General features: G+C 43.3%; 1 protein-coding gene across 8 annotated transcripts in view; it reads right to left on the bottom strand.

Annotated features, from left to right (window-relative positions):
- FHOD3 (formin homology 2 domain containing 3) overlaps nt 1-19,843 on the bottom strand; it is a 427,395-nt gene that overhangs the window by 73,715 nt on the left and 333,837 nt on the right. For 4 of the 8 annotated variants that reach the window (XM_053664320.1, XM_053664321.1, XM_053664324.1 and 1 more), the window contains 3 exons: nt 17,278-17,412; nt 12,746-12,796; nt 6,622-6,836 (listed from right to left, as the gene is read on the bottom strand). In XM_053664320.1, the coding sequence (XP_053520295.1) occupies nt 6,622-6,836; nt 12,746-12,796; nt 17,278-17,412 (401 nt within the window). The remainder of the gene's footprint in view (nt 1-6,621; nt 6,837-12,745; nt 12,797-17,277; nt 17,413-19,843) is intronic. The other 4 variants (XM_053664322.1, XM_053664327.1, XM_053664323.1 and 1 more) reach the window with 2 other exon arrangements.

Here is a 19,843-nt window from a genome sequence, read left to right as displayed (position 1 = left end):
AAGGAAGAGGGCTGATTTGAGAGGAAGAAACACATAAACACTTGGAGACTGACTGGACATAGGGAAGAACACTGAGGGAAGTGTCAAAACTTGTATGTATGCTTCCAGCTTAAATGACTAGGCCAAGAAAATGGTCTCAGCCAGGTGAGGACTAGAAGATACAAGCAGTTTGAGGGTAGGAGTTTTATGGGTGAGAGATGGGTGACGCCTCCCATCTGAATTTCTGGTACCTATTAGATCTGAAGTGTCTGAGGAGCATCCAGGTGGTGATGCCCAAAAAGGCTGGATACATGTGTCCTGAGCTCAAGAAGGCCACGTCTGGAGATACCCAGCAGTTTTTAGCACATGGTAGGTAGTCACGAATCACAGGTAGGCGTGTGAGGGCACAGCCAGAGGGTGTGTCATGAAGACAGAAGGTTTCTGGAGATGAAACCTTGGGGAAAAACCTTACACTTAGGGGTCAGGAAGAAAAAGAATAAGAAGATTGAAACCAAATGACAGAAAATATTGAAGAAAAATTATGAGAAAATAATGATGAAAAATGCAGAAGATATGAAAGCCAAATAACACGATTTGTGTGTTAGATCAACTAGAGGTATTCACAGGGATCCAGAGATGCTGGATCTAGAAAGTCAACAAAAATCTACTGAAACTTCTCGATGTATCTTGGACATTCCAGCATCACAAGACTCCAGAGATGCAGCCATGTTTAGAGGCAGATAAAATGCATTCCAGGGTCACTGACTCAGGAATTCTGTTGAAAAAGCATACTTTTAGGGACTGGGAAACCAATGTGTGATTGTCTTGCCCCACACTGAAGGCATGTATCATCTCATAGAACTACATTATGGAGGTTGTGAGCGAAAGGCAGGGATACTAGAGGGAAAAAAGGAGTGGCAGTGAAGGAAGAGTGACGATCAAGGCCCTGTACACACATAAGGATGCTAGAAGGAGCCAGAAAGTTGTTGTTATTTTTGCTACTTCCCAGTTTCAGTCATTTACTCTAGAAATTCAAACTACCACACTGATTGAAGAATGCTCATTGCCCCTACCTATGGAAGCCTTCTCACTGAACCCGGAACATTTACCCAAGGCCCTCACCTGGAATTCAAGGCACTGATGTCTTTCAAGATTCCCTGTTAGCACCTTTAGATGCAGAAACACTCATTGACCCCCAGGGCCTGCTGCAGGTTGGGTCTTGCAGCTCCTGCTCATCTTTTGCTGTGTCAAGAACAAACAAGCTAATTACTGTCCAAAACCTATTTTTGTTTACATGAAAAAAATTTTAGGATGCAAAACTGATTATAAAGGTTGGTTCACAACCACTATCATCCAATGCTCAGAAAGCATTCTCCAAGGGCCTTTTGTGTTCTGGAGTCGCACAAAGCAGAGGCACCAAGAGCCTTTGTTCTGGACTATCTTTCTAAGGATGTATGCAAACAGCCTTGGAAGACAGAGGCAGTGCCTCCTTGTAGAGCAAAGAACTGGACAACTTATTGCACACAGTGTTAAAAATAATGCCTTTCTCTGGCAGCTATAAGAGATTTGGGATCCCTAAGCTCAGGGTTTCTCTGTGTGTGCATTCAGGTATCACTTGGGCTTATTCATATCACCTTGTAGGAACCGGGGCTTGGAGAAATGGCACAAGTGTTGATACTCTGGCTACTACTATTGTTATAAGTAATGAAGTCCTTTGTCTCTGAACCAGGAGTTTCATATCTTCTGCCAACATCCATGAAATTGTGGCAGGTTAACTTTCTAGCTTACTAAGTATGGTAAAGTCTTAGATACTTCACAGATTTTAATACCTAACTGCTATCTGTGAAGTTATCATGTTGATTACATAACAACTTTTTTTTAACAACTTTCCCAATGCCCATTATTTGCCTTGTCTTTACTTAAATGTACTTAAGTAAGATTCATACTTTGTCTACATCCAAAGGATTCAAGACTATTTAATGGTTTAAAACATGGTGCAAGAAAACACACTGTAGGCAAATGTCAATCTCCATAGGAGAAAAAAGGGAAAGTTTTGCTTTCTTCCATTTTTAGAGACAGCAAAATGGTGAATCAAAAAAAAAAAACCTAATGATTTTCAAAGGTTCTCAAAAAATAAAAATACTCCATAGCAGGTGTAGCAGACAGGGCGTTGACCTTGGGTAGAGTTCCTGAGAGGTTCTGTTTAATTGACCAAGTGGCACCAAGTAGAAGCAGTCAGATGAGGTATGGTGAGGTGGAGCAAGCCCGGAGTCACAGAGCCGCAAGGAATCTAGTTTCCTGCCAATTCATGAAATACGGGACTGGAGGTGTCCAAAAGCTTTATGCAAGGGAACCAGTATGCATTAGGCTGATGATTGATGATATTCTACTGCTACTGTGCCAGCTGGAAATAGGATACCAGATGTTTCTGATTTCTGCCATGTGGATGAAGTAACCTAGCATAGAGTCTATACCTGAAGGAGACTCAAAACATGCAACACGACAAAGGTGACAAAGATGCTCAATGACTGGTAACAACTGCCATGATGATAAATGATGCCTACATGAAAAATGATTATTCATTTAAACAAAGTGAGCATTTCATGATATAATTATATGTCTATATTTTAGTCCCAGGTGTGAGGGTCAGGAGGCTAGAGGAACTGTCATATTCACCAGTATTTTAAATGCTTGAATATCTAAGAGAAACTATCAGTGCACCATGCTGACGGTCTCTCTAAATGACTCATGGTGGATGCTGCTGGCCATACAGGCCACAGCTTCTATCTCCAGAGCTGAACAAAGAGATATGTGGAAATAACTAGGAATCCAATGTTAGGTAGGGAAAAAAATCACTGTTAAACATAATTTTCCCTGACGTAAAATTAATATAGGGTAGTAAAATTTACAAATGCATCTCTAAAATATTCTATGCTCAATATGTGGGTGGGGCAGAAGTAGATTTGTAGGTATTCATTTGGAAAATAATAGAGTAATTGATAAATATTAATAAAATTGTTTTGCATATTCATAACTGTAAACCTACTTTTGCCCAACCCTTCAGAGCACTAAACTAAAAATAAGAAAAATAATCCAGCCATTATATGCCCTTTTACAGTGTCAGTAGTAGGTGAAAGATACTTATAAACCCTTGATGGCAGTTTTCTTCTAGCAGAAAAGGCCATCTGTCTCCGTGTAGCCTCAGGAGGAACTTGGGTATGTAAGCCAAGGAGCAAGGAAGGAACACAGTTCTAGCCTCCAAGGAAGGTAATTCAACCCTGCATACTCTGCAGAGACCACTGTCAATACCTGGTTTTATGAAGGGCAGTTTTCTCCACTTTGTTTTCATGAAATAGATATGACACCCTCTGGGATGGTAGGTTACCTTGCTATATGGATTTCAAGAATCATATCAAAGAATTCTACCCCAAGAAGAACATTCTCTGGTTTGTAAGAACAATTTATTTGTTTCTGGTATCATCTGCAAGGTTTTTTTAAATAAAGGGAAATAAACTTATTAGATAGATATTCAGATGTGCACCATCAGAGCTGAGTGAAAATAAGGAAAAAATAATTAAACCAATGGGTGAAAAGACAGGCCCTCCCACATCTACCTAAATTCAGGGCTGATTGTCTTTGTTAATTACAACACAGTGCAAATGAGGACACATGTAAATATACATTTGTCCTCACTTGAGCTTGGTAGTTTCATGTGGAGAGAAAGTATTCAGACCATCAGCACTAAGACCCGGCAGTACTGGGACAAACATCTGTCATGAGCCCCCAGAGGACCAGATGGGAAAATAATCCAAGCACACACTGACTTGATGGGGGGGGCGGTAGGTAGAGGTGTAATTCATACATTGTTACCGCAGATTCAGCCGGGAAGGTTTGGGCTCAAAAGTATCACTAGACGGCACACAATGTTGTGGCTACTTTACCACTAGCCCTTCCCCCTTTTAAAGTGTCTTTTCCAAGAGAAAAAGTAAAGAAGCTTTTGATGTTTTCATATCTTCTGCTGTTGAAATATCTCCAGAAGCTGAATAAGGAGTTTTAATAACAAAAGAACCCAGGTGAGGTACATAGAATTCAATAACAAATATATCTAGTTTTCCTTTTTATGTAAATATACTTCTGAAACGCAGGCCTCAATTTTGCAGATACCGGGGAGAAGGTATGGCATTGATGTGAACATCACCCCAAGTACTGGGGTACCATGATGCCCTGAGAAATGGCTGGGCTGAGTCCAAACACTGGCTGTCCTCCCAGCAGGGAGCCAAGAAGATCTGAAGCAAACCTTCCCATCTCTTTGAGACTGTGAAATACAGACACTAGCATCCCCCTACTTACTCAGATGCACAACAAGGTATTAAATACTAGCACTGGAAGGAAGGGGCAGAGCACGACAGTAATGTGGAATGGGTAATTATCACACGACTCTACAAGGAGAAAGAATGAAAAAGGGAGTGCAACCCCGCACATTTGGACGACATAATGCCAGGTGTTTGGTGCAAGACAAACATCTGGATGTGCGATTATATTTTTTATTCTTCCTCCAGATGCTGGGATATTGTAAATGTTAGGAATAAGGAAAAAAATTAGTTTGAGCATTTGAAAATAGAGCCTGGTAAAAGGAATAGGCTATTAACTGGAAGCTAGTAGAATGTTTTAAATAACAGGAGCAAACCAGGCTGAGGGAAATCTTTGTCCTACCAACTTCAGATTTCTGTCAAAGGGCGGAGACCCCCCCATTCAGAAAAAGCCTCAGCAGTTCTAACTGAGACCATTTTCTAATAGCATTTCTTCTCACACACTTGTAATGTGCAGTTGTATAACTCAGTCATGTATTAGGGCAAGGACGTTAGAAAACTTCACTGCTCCCTATCGACTTGGTTGACAATTACTTAACACATGATGGACAGCTCTTCTAGAGCCACGGGTTTCTTTCCCAGAAAACAGCAAACATCAGACAATGCTATGTTATCAATCTGTAACTGTGTATAAGTTCAAGTTCCATATTCCTTTCTTAGAGGCAGAGATCACTCACTCATTGTGTGATTTCAATCAAATATCTGCTCAGTCTCTATCAATTCCTCCTTTGTAGGGGACACTGATGTTTGCTATTTATCTTTCTGAAAACATACTGAAATAACTTTATTTTCTCCAAATGCATATTGTATATACTCAACTATGTTCTGTGTTCTTACTGAAGTTTAAATTGTTCTTTTTAGTTGGCTAAAACAGCTTCAAGTTTGACTGTACCTGGACAAAATGCTTGAGGAACTCTTTTTGCTATAAACAGACATAAATAGATTTTTTAAATTGAGGACAAAGAATTTACAGATACTGACAACTCCCTCTCAGCCTGGGGCCACTCTGTACTTCACAGTCGAGACAACCATTCAGCAAGCTTCTGAGGTACAACAGTTAGAATTAAAAGGCCCAAGATTAAGTGCTGTACTCATTTGCAGGAAAATGTTTTTCATACTGCCTTTGGAAATACCACAACTCAGAGCAGTGATATCAGGCAAGCTTTGGAAAGCACAGAGTTGTTACAGACCAGTCTTTTTCCCCTGATCCTCAGAGTCTCAGTATTTCAAGAGGGCCATTACTCATCTACAACCGAGCCATCTACCAGAGACAGTCTTCCACAGCTGGGGGACCCAGGGAAACTGGATGTGACGGAAAGCCACGGTGCAGCCAGCCTGCTCCTGCAGAATGAGCCCCGAGGCTTGGAGAGCCAGCAAAGAATTGGACAGCCAGTTTTGTTCCGTTACATCCAGTTCTGCTGAGGTCATGGAGTCCTGCCTTGTTTAAATTAAACTGTATGCCAGACTTAGTCAGCCCTCCTAGAGTTAAAAGTTTAGTGTCTCTTCAGTTGGCTAAGTCTGCGTCGGGCTGCAAGCCATAACACTCAACTAAACCCAGCAGTGTGAGCTGCAGGGTCCTCACACACTGTGGAGTCACCGGTGCCCAAGGACCATCCTCTCTGTTAACGTGAAAGAAAATGGGCCCACCACTGTCAGAGCAATCAGGAAAACAGCTGATCCTCCAAGGCTGCAGTGTACAATATCCTTGTTTTCAGCTAAGGCGACGGGGAATTTTTCCAGGGAGAGCCTGTCTGCCCACGCACAAGCACCTCCACCCATACATACCGTGTGTCAGTAATCTTTACTATTTTCAAATTTTTTCTTCCTCAACATTGACCTCCTATTTGCACTAGGTCCACATTTTTCTTTGCTTGCACTGATTAATTTTATCCTCCATCAGCTTAATTTAAACCAGACCCACAATTCCTAGGGTAAGAACATTTCAAAGTAGCCACTTTGTGGGGCAGATCCAATAAGTAAATAATATCCAAATTATAGAGGACTAAGTTAAAACCCTGTGATTTAAGATTAGATGTCAAAGTAAATCTTATTTTTAGTATTCTTTTTCAATGACCATACACTGACAATCTTTCCAAGTAATTTTGCTTTAATATTTTATTTGCAGCAGTGCAGGTTGCAGTCAGCCCACTAAGCTTGTGCATAGTTGGCTGACAGTATTAGTTTGAACATAGGAATGGTTACAACAGCCCAGAGAGAGCCTTGTCTGGTGTTAATGAACCCACCAGCTTCCCCTGCCTGTCCCGGCACTCACCTTGGGGATGCTGAGGTGTTCCCGGGGAGGAGGATGCTCCCGTGAGAGCCTCTTGTGTGTCTAGAGATGAGGGGCTTGCACTCAGAGGGGCGGGGGAGGCAGGGGCTGCCGGTGAGGTCAGGTCCAAGGAGAGGTCAGCTCTGCCCCCGCTCACGCTCCGGCTTCTCAGTTCCTTCTCGTGCGCCTCAGCTGCCAACTGCTCCAAGTATTTGTATCTGAAAGTTAAATTCCAAAGGGTTTCCGTAAAAAGAAAGAGGAGCCTGTGGCTGATGCTTGTTTATGGACGAAACACCTGCAGAGTGAGCTGCTTTCCTGATGCACAGAGCACAGCGCAGGGCTGGCTGGAGGGCCCGGTTGCCAGAAACACCCAGCAAAGCCAAGATGCTAATGATTAAAAATCCTGCATCATGCATAACCAAACAAATTGGGGGGAATGGCCACATCACACAGTCTCCAGATACTGGATCACTGCTGCAGAATCCTAGTTCGCTCTTTCAGGGAACATTTGCACAAATAAGCAAAACGACAACAATGACCATCAAAAAGGCCCGGCAGTGGCAGCTGAAAACCACACACCCTCCGAGCTCACAGCTGTGAAATGGGAAGGTGCCCTTGTACGGCAGAAAGAAACAGTGCTTCCCAAATGCCAAAAGGGGGTGTTGGAGAAAGGCCTCCCTGAATTTCTGAACCTGCCTCAATGCTAACAGCAATGTGACTGGAATTCACTTTGTTCTCCTGGTGTCGACCATGGAAACTTTTTTATATACTAAAATATTTCTGAGTCGGACTCAGACACCCAATAGCTTGGACCTGACGTCACATATAGTTTATTCATCAAAGTCAGTTTAAAAGAACAAAGATACATCTGTTTTGCATTTCAGGCAGGCAGAACCCACTAACTGTTTATTAAGACCAGCTACCAATCATATTCCTCGTGGTGCGCTTTATAGATCAGACCAAAATAACTTTGAAATATGTGCCTCTTCCAGATGTCTGCTAATTTTACCCACCATTATTTGTTCAGAAATAAATTTACGAACCCAGCTGTAGCTGGGTTGTGACTATCTTACCCACCACTAAACTTTGGAACAGCTTATTCAAGACCCTGACGCACGTCCATCCAGATTCACTGCTTCAGTTCCTCCCGGTGAGCAAGCCCTCAACTCTGCCCATCACAGCCCCCATATGACACTCCTAATTCACCCAGATAACAATGGTGGGGCCCCTACAAAAATCCTTTTAAAATGCATTCAAAAAGCATGCACTTCTTCATTTACCCTTCAGGTGGGTGTGGCTCCCCCACATCTGTGATCAGCAGCCCTTCTCCCTGCAGGACAGGCTCTGCTGCACATCTCCCCCCGTGAGGCCTGCCTTGACCACCACAGCTGGAAGTGATCTTGGCCCTGCCTCTGAATTTATGTCGGATATGTAGTCCATTCAACTCAGATGGCATTTTACATTTACTGCCTGGCATATTTAGTCATCTTTTCACATGTGTATGTCTGTTTTCAACAAGCAGATAATAGGATTTTTGAGAACAGGAAGATCGCCCTCCTTTGTTCTTTCCCTCGGCACCTGGCACTTCAGCTGGAGCGAAACAAGCAGAGTGTGCAGCGAGAGCCTGCAGGGCGGCACCCCACCTGCAGAGGTCCCCCTGAAGCACAGGGTGCCAATGGGGCAAATGCACCCTATTTCGCTTTCCTGGAGAGTGAGTTTACTCACACTGTGAGTCTCTGAAATGAGATGTGCGCTGGCTGGGTCCGCACAGGTACAGACATCTGTGATTGGCTTCCCGAACAGTGGCCTCCCAGGGGGAGGATGAAGATGCTACCCCCAGAGAGAACGCTTTAGATGCCCTGGGCTTTTCTTGCTGACATCACCTCTCAAAAGGTAGGAGAGGTGCCTAAAGAAAAGTGTTTCTGAACTTAATTCTGACCAGCAAGGAAAAATTCTGGCACGGAAAAGCCCTTTCTTCTGACGGGAATCTTGGAAGAAAGTGATCCTGAGGGTCGGAGCCTGTAAGAGGCATAGTTTTGATGCAATAGTGGCAAACTCAAGGCCGGATAGGCTACAAACCCAGGATGAGTCTGTGAGCACTAATATCCCCGCATTGAGTCCAAGCCTTCTGGGAAAAGAGAAAGGGACGGGCAAGGAATGACATGCAAATAAGGGGACCTGCACTGTCCAGGAGACTGGGATCCTGGAGCAGGAAGGAGCTCAGCGACGTCAGCAGAGTGCAGGGAGGACAGGAACAAAGCCAGGAGGACAACTCACTTATGACCTTCATTTCGGTTGGCCCGGCCCTGGTCCTGGCCTCTCCGTGCCCCACCGTACGGGCAGTTAGGCTGGCAGGCATGTTAGCAGCCAAAGGATTCACCCCATTTTGGGGGGAATCCAGGGCTTTCTCCCCCAGAGTCTGGGTGAACGTGACTCACAGACTAGTCCTGTGCACCCCTAGTCTCGAGGATGCCATCCTCGAGGATCCGGGAGGCACGGGGCCAGTCCCAGGTTTAATCTGAATTGTCCCAAGGGTGGTTATGTGCTAAACAAAATTGCAGGGGAGGGGACGTGGGGGCTGGTTTAAGGGGTAGAAAGTTTCAGTTTTACAAAATGAGAAGCTTCTGGGGATTGCTTGCACAGCGGTGTGGATGTACTGAACATCACTGATTTGCGTACTTAAAGAGATGATTAAAATGGTAAATTTTATGGTACATATGTTTTGCCTCATTTAAAGACTTTCAAAAGTGGCAAGTGCAGGGAGACCCAGAGGTCAAGAACCACTAATTCTTTCTAAAATGGGAGTGGCAGTGTTCCAGCCCGGCAACGGGCTGGAGTGGGGAGTGGGGAGGATGGACTAATGTGCCTGGGGAGGACTGGGCCACATGGCACTCGGTGACTTCTCCTGGCCCATGTGCACCTCCAGCTGTCCCGGGGGGGGGGGGGTAATGAACCAACAGCATGACCTTCCCTTGCACAGTCACTCTCAGTGCTACCACCTGGGGACCCAACAGTACTTGATCCAGGAAGCCCACCAGCCCATGCAGTGACTGTCACAAGTCCCTGCTGCCTAGTGGTGACACAAGCCCCAACCCACAGACTCTGATGAAGCCTCGTGCCTGCAAAGCACTGGTTTTCTACCCACAGTCCCATGAAAAGGCTTTTCACCTTTGCTGCCTTCATCTAAACATCCACATTTTTCTTCCCTCTGGAAGAAAGATAAGGAAAATTTTCTTCCCTATCTTATACTTATTCATCCATCTTTTCATTATTTAATGAACTTTTTTTGAGTGCCTGTCATGTGCTAACAATTGCAGGAGCTATTAGAGATTTAATAATAAAGAGGAACCCCCCCCCCCCCCCCACACACATCGGGGACCTCACAGGTCAGTGAAAAAGACACTCAAACACAACTTTGGGATAAACTCAACATCCACCACGGGCACAGGCAGCAGGGCTGGTAGCAGCCAAGAGAACGTTCTCAGGCCCAGTCTATCTTTACAGGGCCCTGTGGAAACCCTCCTTGACTGTAGATTAACCTGATCCTACTTACTGATGACTTTTCCTGCCACCCTCCTACTCAGAAATTCCCTTTTGTGTTAACCCCAAATCTGGCTCCAATTTCTCCTCTGTTCTCATACCTGTTAAGCAGTGCTCAGGGGCCTGTCTTCCTGCTTCACTGACCACTGCACGCATCATTTCCAGGTCCTGGCCTAGTCCCGGCCTTTCCCCTGTACTCCGTTCCCACAACCCTGTTTGCCATGGGCATTCCCTCTCCGTACCCTGCCATCCCCTCGGACTAACTCCCACCCTGCCCCCTGCCCCGACAAGCCCCCTAGCCTGCATCTTATTGCTTACTACTCCCTTAAAAAAATCATTCATGAACGTCACTTAAATCAATCATTGTCATAATGATTATGACAATATTTCTTCTAATATTTTCTAATACTTTTCTTCTAATATTTAAAAAAGTTAGAAGTAGCAGCTCAACAGAAACTTACTCTGAGTCTGCACCATGTCAGTGAAACAGTTTGCCTGAAATTATGGGATGAGGTGATATGAAATAAAATCAGTCAAAATCGAGTGTGTCTGGATGGCCAATCCAACTCAAAATAGGAAGTGACATTCATCTTGTTACACTAGATGTTACAAACCTCAACCCCACGCCCCCTGCTCTGACTCTGGCCATCTTTTTCTGGGTCGTTGCATTAAGAGTAAGAGACAGGGAACTCCCCACACATGCCCGGCTCTGTCATGAAGAGTTAGTAGATGGGGTCTTTTTCCTTGTTGTGGTCACAGTCTCTTTCCACCTGTGATCTCCAGCAGTTTCCTCATCTATTTCTGAAGCCCACCTTACTTGGAAGTTATCTTTTCCTGGCTTACCCCCAACAGTTCTCCAGAAAGGGAGGCAAGTATGCCCCTCATTCCCATCTTTACCAGCTAATTCATGACACAAACCAACCAAGAAAAGTGGCTGGTCTGAACCAGAGGAAGATGCCCGATGCTCCCCCAAACCTCTGTGCACCCGGAGAGTGGGCTATAAGGAAAGACCCCGCGTGAGGCCATGAGGAGCCCACCCCTGCCCTGGCTAAGAAGGCCCAGGCAGATGCCCAGCATGGAGGCAAGGACTGAGGTCAGCACGAGAGGAGCGGCAAACTCCTCTGCACAAGTTTTCCAGGCGCAAGTGATATTCTGCTTTGGGAAAAAGAACAGTAAATAGTACTCCAAAAGAGGAAGCCTTTTGGTGGTTTGGAAAATTTTGAGGTCAGCCTGAGCCAGTTCAGACCTTACGTCTCCCCGAGAGCTTCCAAGCCTTCCCTGTGCCAACATTACCTGACAGTCAGGTTGTCAGAAGCTCAAGAAAGTGCAAAATCTGGAGGAAAAGCCCAAACAAAATAAACAGGTCATACTGGACTTCTTAAGCTTGGGCACAAGACAAGAGCATTTTTAGTACAAGTATATGTCACGTCCACCAATGTCCAAAAAATGGTATGAATTAGAGAAACAGGAGTTTCTTGTTTCTTTACTGGTATCTTTCACTGTAAATTTGCTGGCCACCCTGGTTATTAGGATGGCAATAACTGAACATGTCGGAATTAAAGCAATGCCTTAGTGTTGTTTATGGGACTGACCTAAGCATCTAATTTTTAAATTGAACACAGGCAGACTCCACTCCTCCATGCCTCAGACTGTCTTGATCTATTTAGCTGATGGTGTCTAAAAACATTAGCTTCACTTTTTTATTGGCCTAGACCAGAGATTGTTAGGCTCCCAATTGGCTCTGGTATAAAATCAGTCTTTCCATCTCTCCAGACAGTAACCCCATCTGGTGGTAGAGGGAGTAACTGCAGTACTAGGCAGTACTAGGGTCTAAAAATTTGTCTTGCACTGTTCTTCTACCCCAAACAGTTTCTTTCCTTTGTTCATTGATCAGATATCAAATACATTAACTTTGTGCCTTTTCACAGGATTCAAAGCCTATCACCACTGAAATTTTAAGAACTGGTTTACAGTTTGAATATTTGAAATAAAGCTGTTGGTTCACTACCTCATTGATTTCATACATCTTTCCTAAGTGTCTAGTAGGTACCAAGAACTGGGGGATGCGCTGGGACAACCAAGGACAACCAGGCATGGCTCCTGCCACCACGGAACTGAGTGCAGTTCAGTAGGGAGACAGGTAAGCGATGAGGCACAGTCAGCGTTGCAGGTGGGCGTGGCAGCCCAGCCAATGCCGTGCACAGCGCGTGCACTCAAATATTTGTTGCGGGAAGGCTGCAACCTGGAAGCATGCAGTAGGGACACCCGACCCAGGCTCAGTAGTGGTGGGGCAGGGTATTGAAAACACGTACCATATGTCGATATACTAAATGTGCTCATTTACAGAAGAATCTTGGAGACAGACACACATCTCACACCGTGATGGCACTAACCAATAAACCTGTACTTCCTTGGAAAATTTAGATAACCAGGATACTCTATTCTGCAAAATGCCAATTACCAAAAAGTCTTAGGTCTCTGAAGCAAAGCTATTATATTACAATTAACACAGTCTCCACTGCATGCTTGGTTAGAGGTGCCAAGTCACATGCCATTTGGTTACATGGGGAAGAAGAGATATACAAACCTTTCTTCTCTCGCTTGCCTTTGCTCCTCTCTTTTGTCTAAATACTCTCGGCTAATGGAAATATAAGGAAGAAAAACATAGCAAGAAAGAGAACAGAATTATATGCTCGTAAAATTGCCAAGAAATTATTAACAGTACATAATCGAAGCCCACTATTGCCTCAGAAATGGAAAGTGGTTGTAGTTGAACTTTTAAAAACCAAGGATAAAGTCTGTACTTTAAAGTCCTAAGTATAATGAATTTTCTATAAAATCACAAGGAATCCCAAAACATGGGATTATTGGATGCACTCAGAGACATGACCAACTACTCTTTAGAAAGAAGAATGCAAACATATGAGCAAAAGAGAGAAGAAAAAAGTTTTTAAAGAGTGAAATAATACATAAATAAAGCATGGAACCGACAAGCAAGCAACAGCTTTCCGAGGTGATCCACCGTCGGTCCAGCTCTGGTAGCGCCACGGCTCTCCTCTCAGGAACCGAGAGGCTCCGAGGGTCCTGGCCATTTTGTGCTGCGCTCTTCAGTGTGGACACTGCCCCCACAGCCCAGGGTTTGTTTTCTGCGTCCCTCACATCTGCTTCTCTGCAGGGACCACAGGAAGCTCCTGCTTCATGCATTCTCCTTCATGTGTACCCATGAGATGCCCAATTTTGTCCAATTTTAATGTTCTGTTCCTGCTGCTGAGGTTCCGACATGAACCTAGAGTAAAGCCTGTGATCAGTCACCTCTTGATAGACCGTTTCTTTTACCGGGAAATTCGGACCTGATGGTTTTCTACATTGGGCCTGATGTGGTGTAGGCATTCCGCCCCTCACTGCACTGGTAACTGGATGTAAAGGAGCAGTCAGTGAGAGCAACGAAAACAAGTTAGGGGAGGGAGAAAACAGCAACAAAGACTCAAATCTGTCATCACTTACAAACATCCATCCTTATCACTCTCCATACTAGAAGTAAAGTTTTCCATAAACCAAGAAGTTTAAGAACATACTCAACAAAAACAGCAGGTAAGGAAAAACCTTTAGGTAGTGTGTGAAGAAAAAAACAGAAGGAGCGTCAAGAACTTTAATCAGTGTAATGGGTGACGAAAGGTCAGCCATTTGGTGGCCCCAGGGGCTACTTTATACATCTTTCCCTATCTCCTTTGTCGAATGTCTTTTCAGGCACATCCTCAGACTTTTAGAAAGAAACTGCCATCATTGTAATTAATAGTTATGTGTGGTCTGTCCTGCTGATCAGCATTCCTTCCTGGACAAGGTTTATTTTAATGTCTGTGTGTCTGTCTATCTATCTATCTATCTATCTATCTATCTATCTATCAACAAAGTGAGGATTAGACCCAGGCAACCCATCTTCAGACACCATTCTCATAACTGTCTGGTATTTGCTCTTGCTACCAAATGGATCTCATTTGTCATTAAAGAGCCCAGAGAGATTCTGGTTATCATATATGCTCTTTGTTATATGTCATATATATCCCATGTTCTTAAACCAAGAAGTTTATATCCCATATATATGACATACATATTATAACACAGTGACTAAGTATACATTGCAATGCACCATGCACTCTTGTTCTATTATTCTGGGACTCCAGTGGCATGACTGGCAGACATTTAGGTACTGTTCTAAGGGTCCCTGAGGAATTGCTCATTTTTTTTCAATGTTTTGTTTTAGTTTTCAGATTGGATAATTTCCACGGTTCTGTCTTAAAGTCCATGGTTCTTTTCTCATCTTCATTCAGCTACAGAGCCCACCCAATGCAATTTTTTATTTTGGTTGTTGTATTTTTCAGTTCCATATATATTTCTCTTTATATTTTCTATGTTTTTGCAGAGACTTAGCTTTCCATTTGTCTCAAAATTATCTGCCCTCACTTCTCAGAACCTGTTTATAATAAATGCTTTAAAGTCTTTGTTTGATAAAGACAACATCCTTTTGTGGTACTACATTTTGATTCTCTTTTTCTTCTGACTTAAGATTGTCCTGGCTCTTTGGATGACAAGTCATTTTGGATTGCATTCTGTCTATTTTAAAATATTTTTCAAAGAGACTTTGGATCTTATTTAAATTCTATGAAGAACCTGGATTGTTTTCTTTTGTTTTCCTTTAGAAGGCAAAGAACTAAGTTAGGTTCAGCCTGCAAGTTCTATCTTCTTTTATTGGTTCCAATATTAGCTCAGTTTTCAGATATTTTTAGTGCTATTGCACTCAAGCCATGTGTGTACCACCTAGTGGCCAGTCTGGGGCCTAAGTGGTGGTCCATCTGCCTGTCCTGACTTCTCCTAGTCTGTGGTTTGCTCTTTAGGTTCTAGGCCATTCTTGCACTAATCATTACTCTCTTGAATTCTCTACTCTTCTCTACTACTTCCTGGCTTCCTTGGGTTTTCCCTTCCTGGTCCTTCCTGGCCCTCTAGCCAGAGCGCTTGGGCTTTGTTTTTCCTGCCCTGGGGCATACTTTCAGTAACTCCATCTGCACCCAGCGCAGCACAGCAGGAGGACACAGAGAGAAAAATGGTGACATGCCCAGTGCTCTTGGGGTCATAGGTCTTCCAATCAGAGGAAGGGCCCCTGCCCTCAGAGTTTAGGCAGCGGCCTGGACACTGCCGCCATCACTGTGCTTCTACAATGGTAGTGCTTGGAGGCTGGGGGTAGGAGAGATGGAAAAAATATGGGGGAAAAAAACAACCAGGAGATTTTCTCTACTCTCTGACCCTCAGAAATTCCTCTTACTGCTTTTTAGCCCAAAAGGAGAGGCCTTCTCTTACAGCTCTTTGAGTGCACACTTGGTACGCACGTTTGGGTTGTAGGGTGTCTGAGTTACGAGCCTGGTGATTATTGGAAGAAAAAAATGGTAGACGTCCACTGAGTAGGTGGGATGTTGAACGCAAGTCTCCTTCCCAAGTTCCCCCACTCCTCTAACACCACAGAGTGTTTGGAGCTCAGTGCACCTGGCCCATGATTTATGGGGCATGTGGTGATGCAGAAGAGACAGAAGGGACCATGCTGACTCCATCTTACTCAGAACCACTGCCCTGTTCTCAGAGTTTTCAACCAAAACCTTTAGATGTGTAAGCTAATTTCTGAATTTCCAGGTGTTTCAGTCAGGTTCTCTGCTGCTATTTGGTGGTAAAATATGCAAATCTCCCAGAAAGCCCCACCACAGGAAGCATTTAGCCTGTTCCATGGGTTTTTACAAATTGGTCTTTCCAAGAGTGACAACTTCCAGAACTACGTCATGAGAGATGGTGCATACAGGGCTGGCATTTCCAGGTATCGTTTGGTAGAAATCTCACAGCTCAGGGTATGCCACCCAGCCACAGTGGGGACTGACGCTGGTCCACTTCCTGCAGCCCATTAACCCAGTCTTACAACAGCCAGGATTAGCATTTCAACACAGACTTGGGATATTTGCTTTCACATGGTAGTGAGTTACAGTTACAGCAACTATACAACTCTGCTCATGTTTTGATCATTTCTACAATTATACTTACTCTTCCTGGCTGCTGAAAAAAAGTTATTGAATCTGTGAATCTTCATGGACAATGTTTTACATTCTTTGTACATTTAACTGGAAATAATTGGTGGGAATATTATTTGCCAAAGGAAATGAATTGGGGAAACAGGAAATGGAAATAGAGAGAGAAATGAAAAGAAGACAAAAATGCAGAAACTATAGGAAAGATGATTGGGAAGATGAAGAAGGGAGAGATAAGGAGAAGAAACTAGGAAGGTGAGGAAAGAAACAGGGAAGAAAGGCTGACCAGAAGGAATGAAATGTGTGAGGAAAGACCTAGCAAGTGTTTTGCATTCCAGGAAGCACCATGCAGCATGAAGCCCAGGGGAGGGGAGAGGGTACAGGTGAGGATGGAGAGAACAAGAGAACTCGCTGAAAAGAAACAGAGCAACACTGGACTCAGTGTGGGGGGGGAGGGGCAGACAGGTTCAGACATGGAACCTGGTGTGGGCCACAGGCAGGAACATTTTCGTGGTGCAGAGCGGACACCAGGAGGTTAGGGGACAATGAGTGGGGAGTACTCAGCACACTGACTTTTCTTCCCCCCGTAGGAGGACAGGTTATTGTTTTAAAGAAAATATTGAAGATTGCTACAGGCAACAAGTAGCAAACCAGAAAGTGAGAAAAGCATTTCTTTTAAGCATCCAACAGAATATGAATAAAACATGAGTAACTTTAGGGGGAACAGCAAATTACATTAAGACAGTTAGGTTCTCCATCTTTAGAGAGACCTGGGAAGACCATTTTAGAAAATGGAGGGCTCAGAAGACACAAATCCTTCATTGTATTTGGCTTGTCGGCTCTGCTTCCTGCCATATGGTTAGAGGTGGGGAAAGGCCGCAACCCACCAGCTCTATCGTACTGCAAGTATGTCTTGCTCTTCCTTGAAAATAGAGACAAAATCCAAAGAAAATGCAAACTTCCTAATCCTATAACCCCATTATTAATAATACAGAGCTGTGAAGCCGCGTGCTTTAATTCCAATTAATTACTTTAAAAATTTGAAAATCCTTCTTACCTGAATTTGTTCCTTTCTTCCCGTTCTATTCTCTGCAACCTTTCTTCTCTCTCCTGTCGCCGCCTCTCTCTCTCGGCTGCCAGGGACTCTTGGTGCTGCCTAAAGGATGATGTGAGAAGACCACTCAGTGATGACCTAGAGATATAATGAGTTAATGTTTTAGTGGCTTGGCCTACAGTTCAAACGACTGAAGTGGGAATCAATTGGCCCTTGGTTAGAACTGAGGGTCTGCTGGTACAAAGGTAGCGCTTGGGAAAAACAACTGAGGGTCTCAGGTCTTCTGTTTCAGGATCTTCAGCTCTAAATGGAGATAAGTAACCTGCTACACACACTGGGAGGACAAAAAGGTGTACTGCATATAAACTACGAAGCATTCTGCACAGTGAAGGAAACCTTCCACAAAAAGACAAACTAGAAAATGGGAGAAAATATTTGTAAATCAACTGATCATCAGAGAAATGCAAAAATTAAAACTACAATTAGATATCACCTCACACCTGTCAGAATGGCTATCATCAATAAATCAGTGAGTGCTGTGTAGGATGTGGCGAAGAGGGAACTCTCATGCAGTGTTAGTGAGAATGCAGTTTGGTGCAACCGCGATGAAAAAGTATATGGAGTTTCCTCAAAAAAATTAAAAATGGAACTTCCTTATGACAATTCCACGTTTGAGTACATAATCAAAGAAACCCAAAACACGAATTTGAAAGAATATATGCACCCCCATACATATAGCATTATTTAATAGCCAAGGTATGGAGCAACCTAAGTGCCCATCAATAGATGAGTGGATAAAATAGTGGCAGTTCATATATAAAATGGAATATTACTCAGCTGTAAAAAAAAAGAATAAAATCTTACTATTTGTGACAGCATGAATGGACCTGGAGGGTAGGATGCTAAGCGAAATTAAGTCATTCAGAGAAAGACAAATACCACATGATGTCACTTACATATGGAATCTAGAGAACAAAATAAACAAATAAACAAAATTGAAACAGACTCACAGATACACAGAATACACTAGTGATTTCCAGAGGGGTGGGGTTTGGGGACTGGGTGAAAAATATGAAGGGGTTAAGAAGCACAAATCTGTAGTTACAAAATACTGATGGGGATATAAAGTAAAGCACATTTTATACAGTCAATAGTATTGTAATAACTATACATGGTGCCAGGTGGGTAATAGAAATATTGAGGCACACACTTTGTAAAATATATAATTATCTGGTACACCTGAAACTAAAACAGAATAATATGGAATGTAAACTGTAATGAAAAAATAAAATTAAAAAAATATGTAACTCTTGTATCTTGTATAACTCTCGTATACGCATTTTGCCATAAGTCTCTCTAGAAAAGGTGAGTCACCCCTGGTTATTAGTCAGAGGTGATAGGAGAAAGGAGGGAAGAACCTCCACCCCCAATAGCTGCAGGGAGGGAGTAAACAAGTCCTACGATCCAGGGAGGAAGCTACTACATCAGCTCTGGACACTTAGGCATAGGCAGGGTTGTATTTATCTTTCACATAAATGAAGTCTAGACTATCCTGTATGATTTCTATCTTGTTTAAGCTATGTTATATATATATTTTTTCTGTTATGTGTAGCCAAATCTAAATCACAGTCAGAGAGGAGCGAGGCTTCCTATACTTCTCCAATAGTGTTCCAAAGAAAGTACAGATATAAAAGATTTGTTTAACCTGGTAAGTTTTATCTTACAGGTGCACATACATAACCTTGTAGGGGACCAGTTTGTTTTGGCCTGGAAAATGTGACTCAGCTCTGTATGGAAAATCTGCAGAAGCGAAGTGGTGGGCAGAACCCAGACCTTCAAACCAAGTTTTCCCATGGGAATCAGGCCTAGAAAGTGCATACAGACTGTTATGACTTGCTCTTGCTAAAACTCCATCACCCTGGTCTAAAACAACAAATGTGTATTGTCTATCTTCAAGGTAATTTCCAAAGCCTGTATGAGTTCTCCCAAGGACAGAGCTAATCAGCTCATCGCCATTCCCCTCTGCATGTTATTTTTATTTCCTTGATTGTACCTAAAATGTAGACAATAATGTTCTATATGATAGATAATAAATCTTTCTCTGATGTAAGACCCCAAGAAAACAATAAAAGCCTGTCTAGGCAAGGGTCGGGGTGCTCTCCTCTTGAGGGAGTGGCCGGGGCATCCATAGGCACTCTCCCCTTGAGAGAGTAGTCGTGCTGTTCCCTTTTTCTCCACAGGATTGTTGTAGCCTGTGCATTCATTCTCACCGTCAGCCACGACAGGTGGACTCTGCTGGACAGGGTCCGCCACATAACCTGGTGCCCCAAATTAGAGAAAACACTTTCTCAAATATACAGGGACTATTCAAAAGCTAACTATCAATTTCGCCACAATGCTCACAAATGAATGCCAAGAATTGGTTTTATACGGGCTACCTTCCCCATCACAATACAACTGAGTTGAAAATAAGTAACAAGAAGATAAATGTGAAAAATCCATATCATTGGAAATTTTTTAACTTTTCTAATTAACTCAGGTAAAAAAAATACAGAAAATTAGAACACAA

This window comes from Artibeus jamaicensis, unplaced genomic scaffold (assembly GCF_021234435.1).
Source record: "Artibeus jamaicensis isolate MK-2021 breed Jamaican fruit bat unplaced genomic scaffold, CSHL_Jam_final contig_354, whole genome shotgun sequence".
Taxonomy (NCBI): Eukaryota; Metazoa; Chordata; class Mammalia; order Chiroptera; family Phyllostomidae; genus Artibeus; species Artibeus jamaicensis.
The sequence above is the reverse complement of the archived record's forward strand: the minus strand, read 5'-3'. Positions and strand labels throughout refer to the sequence as shown.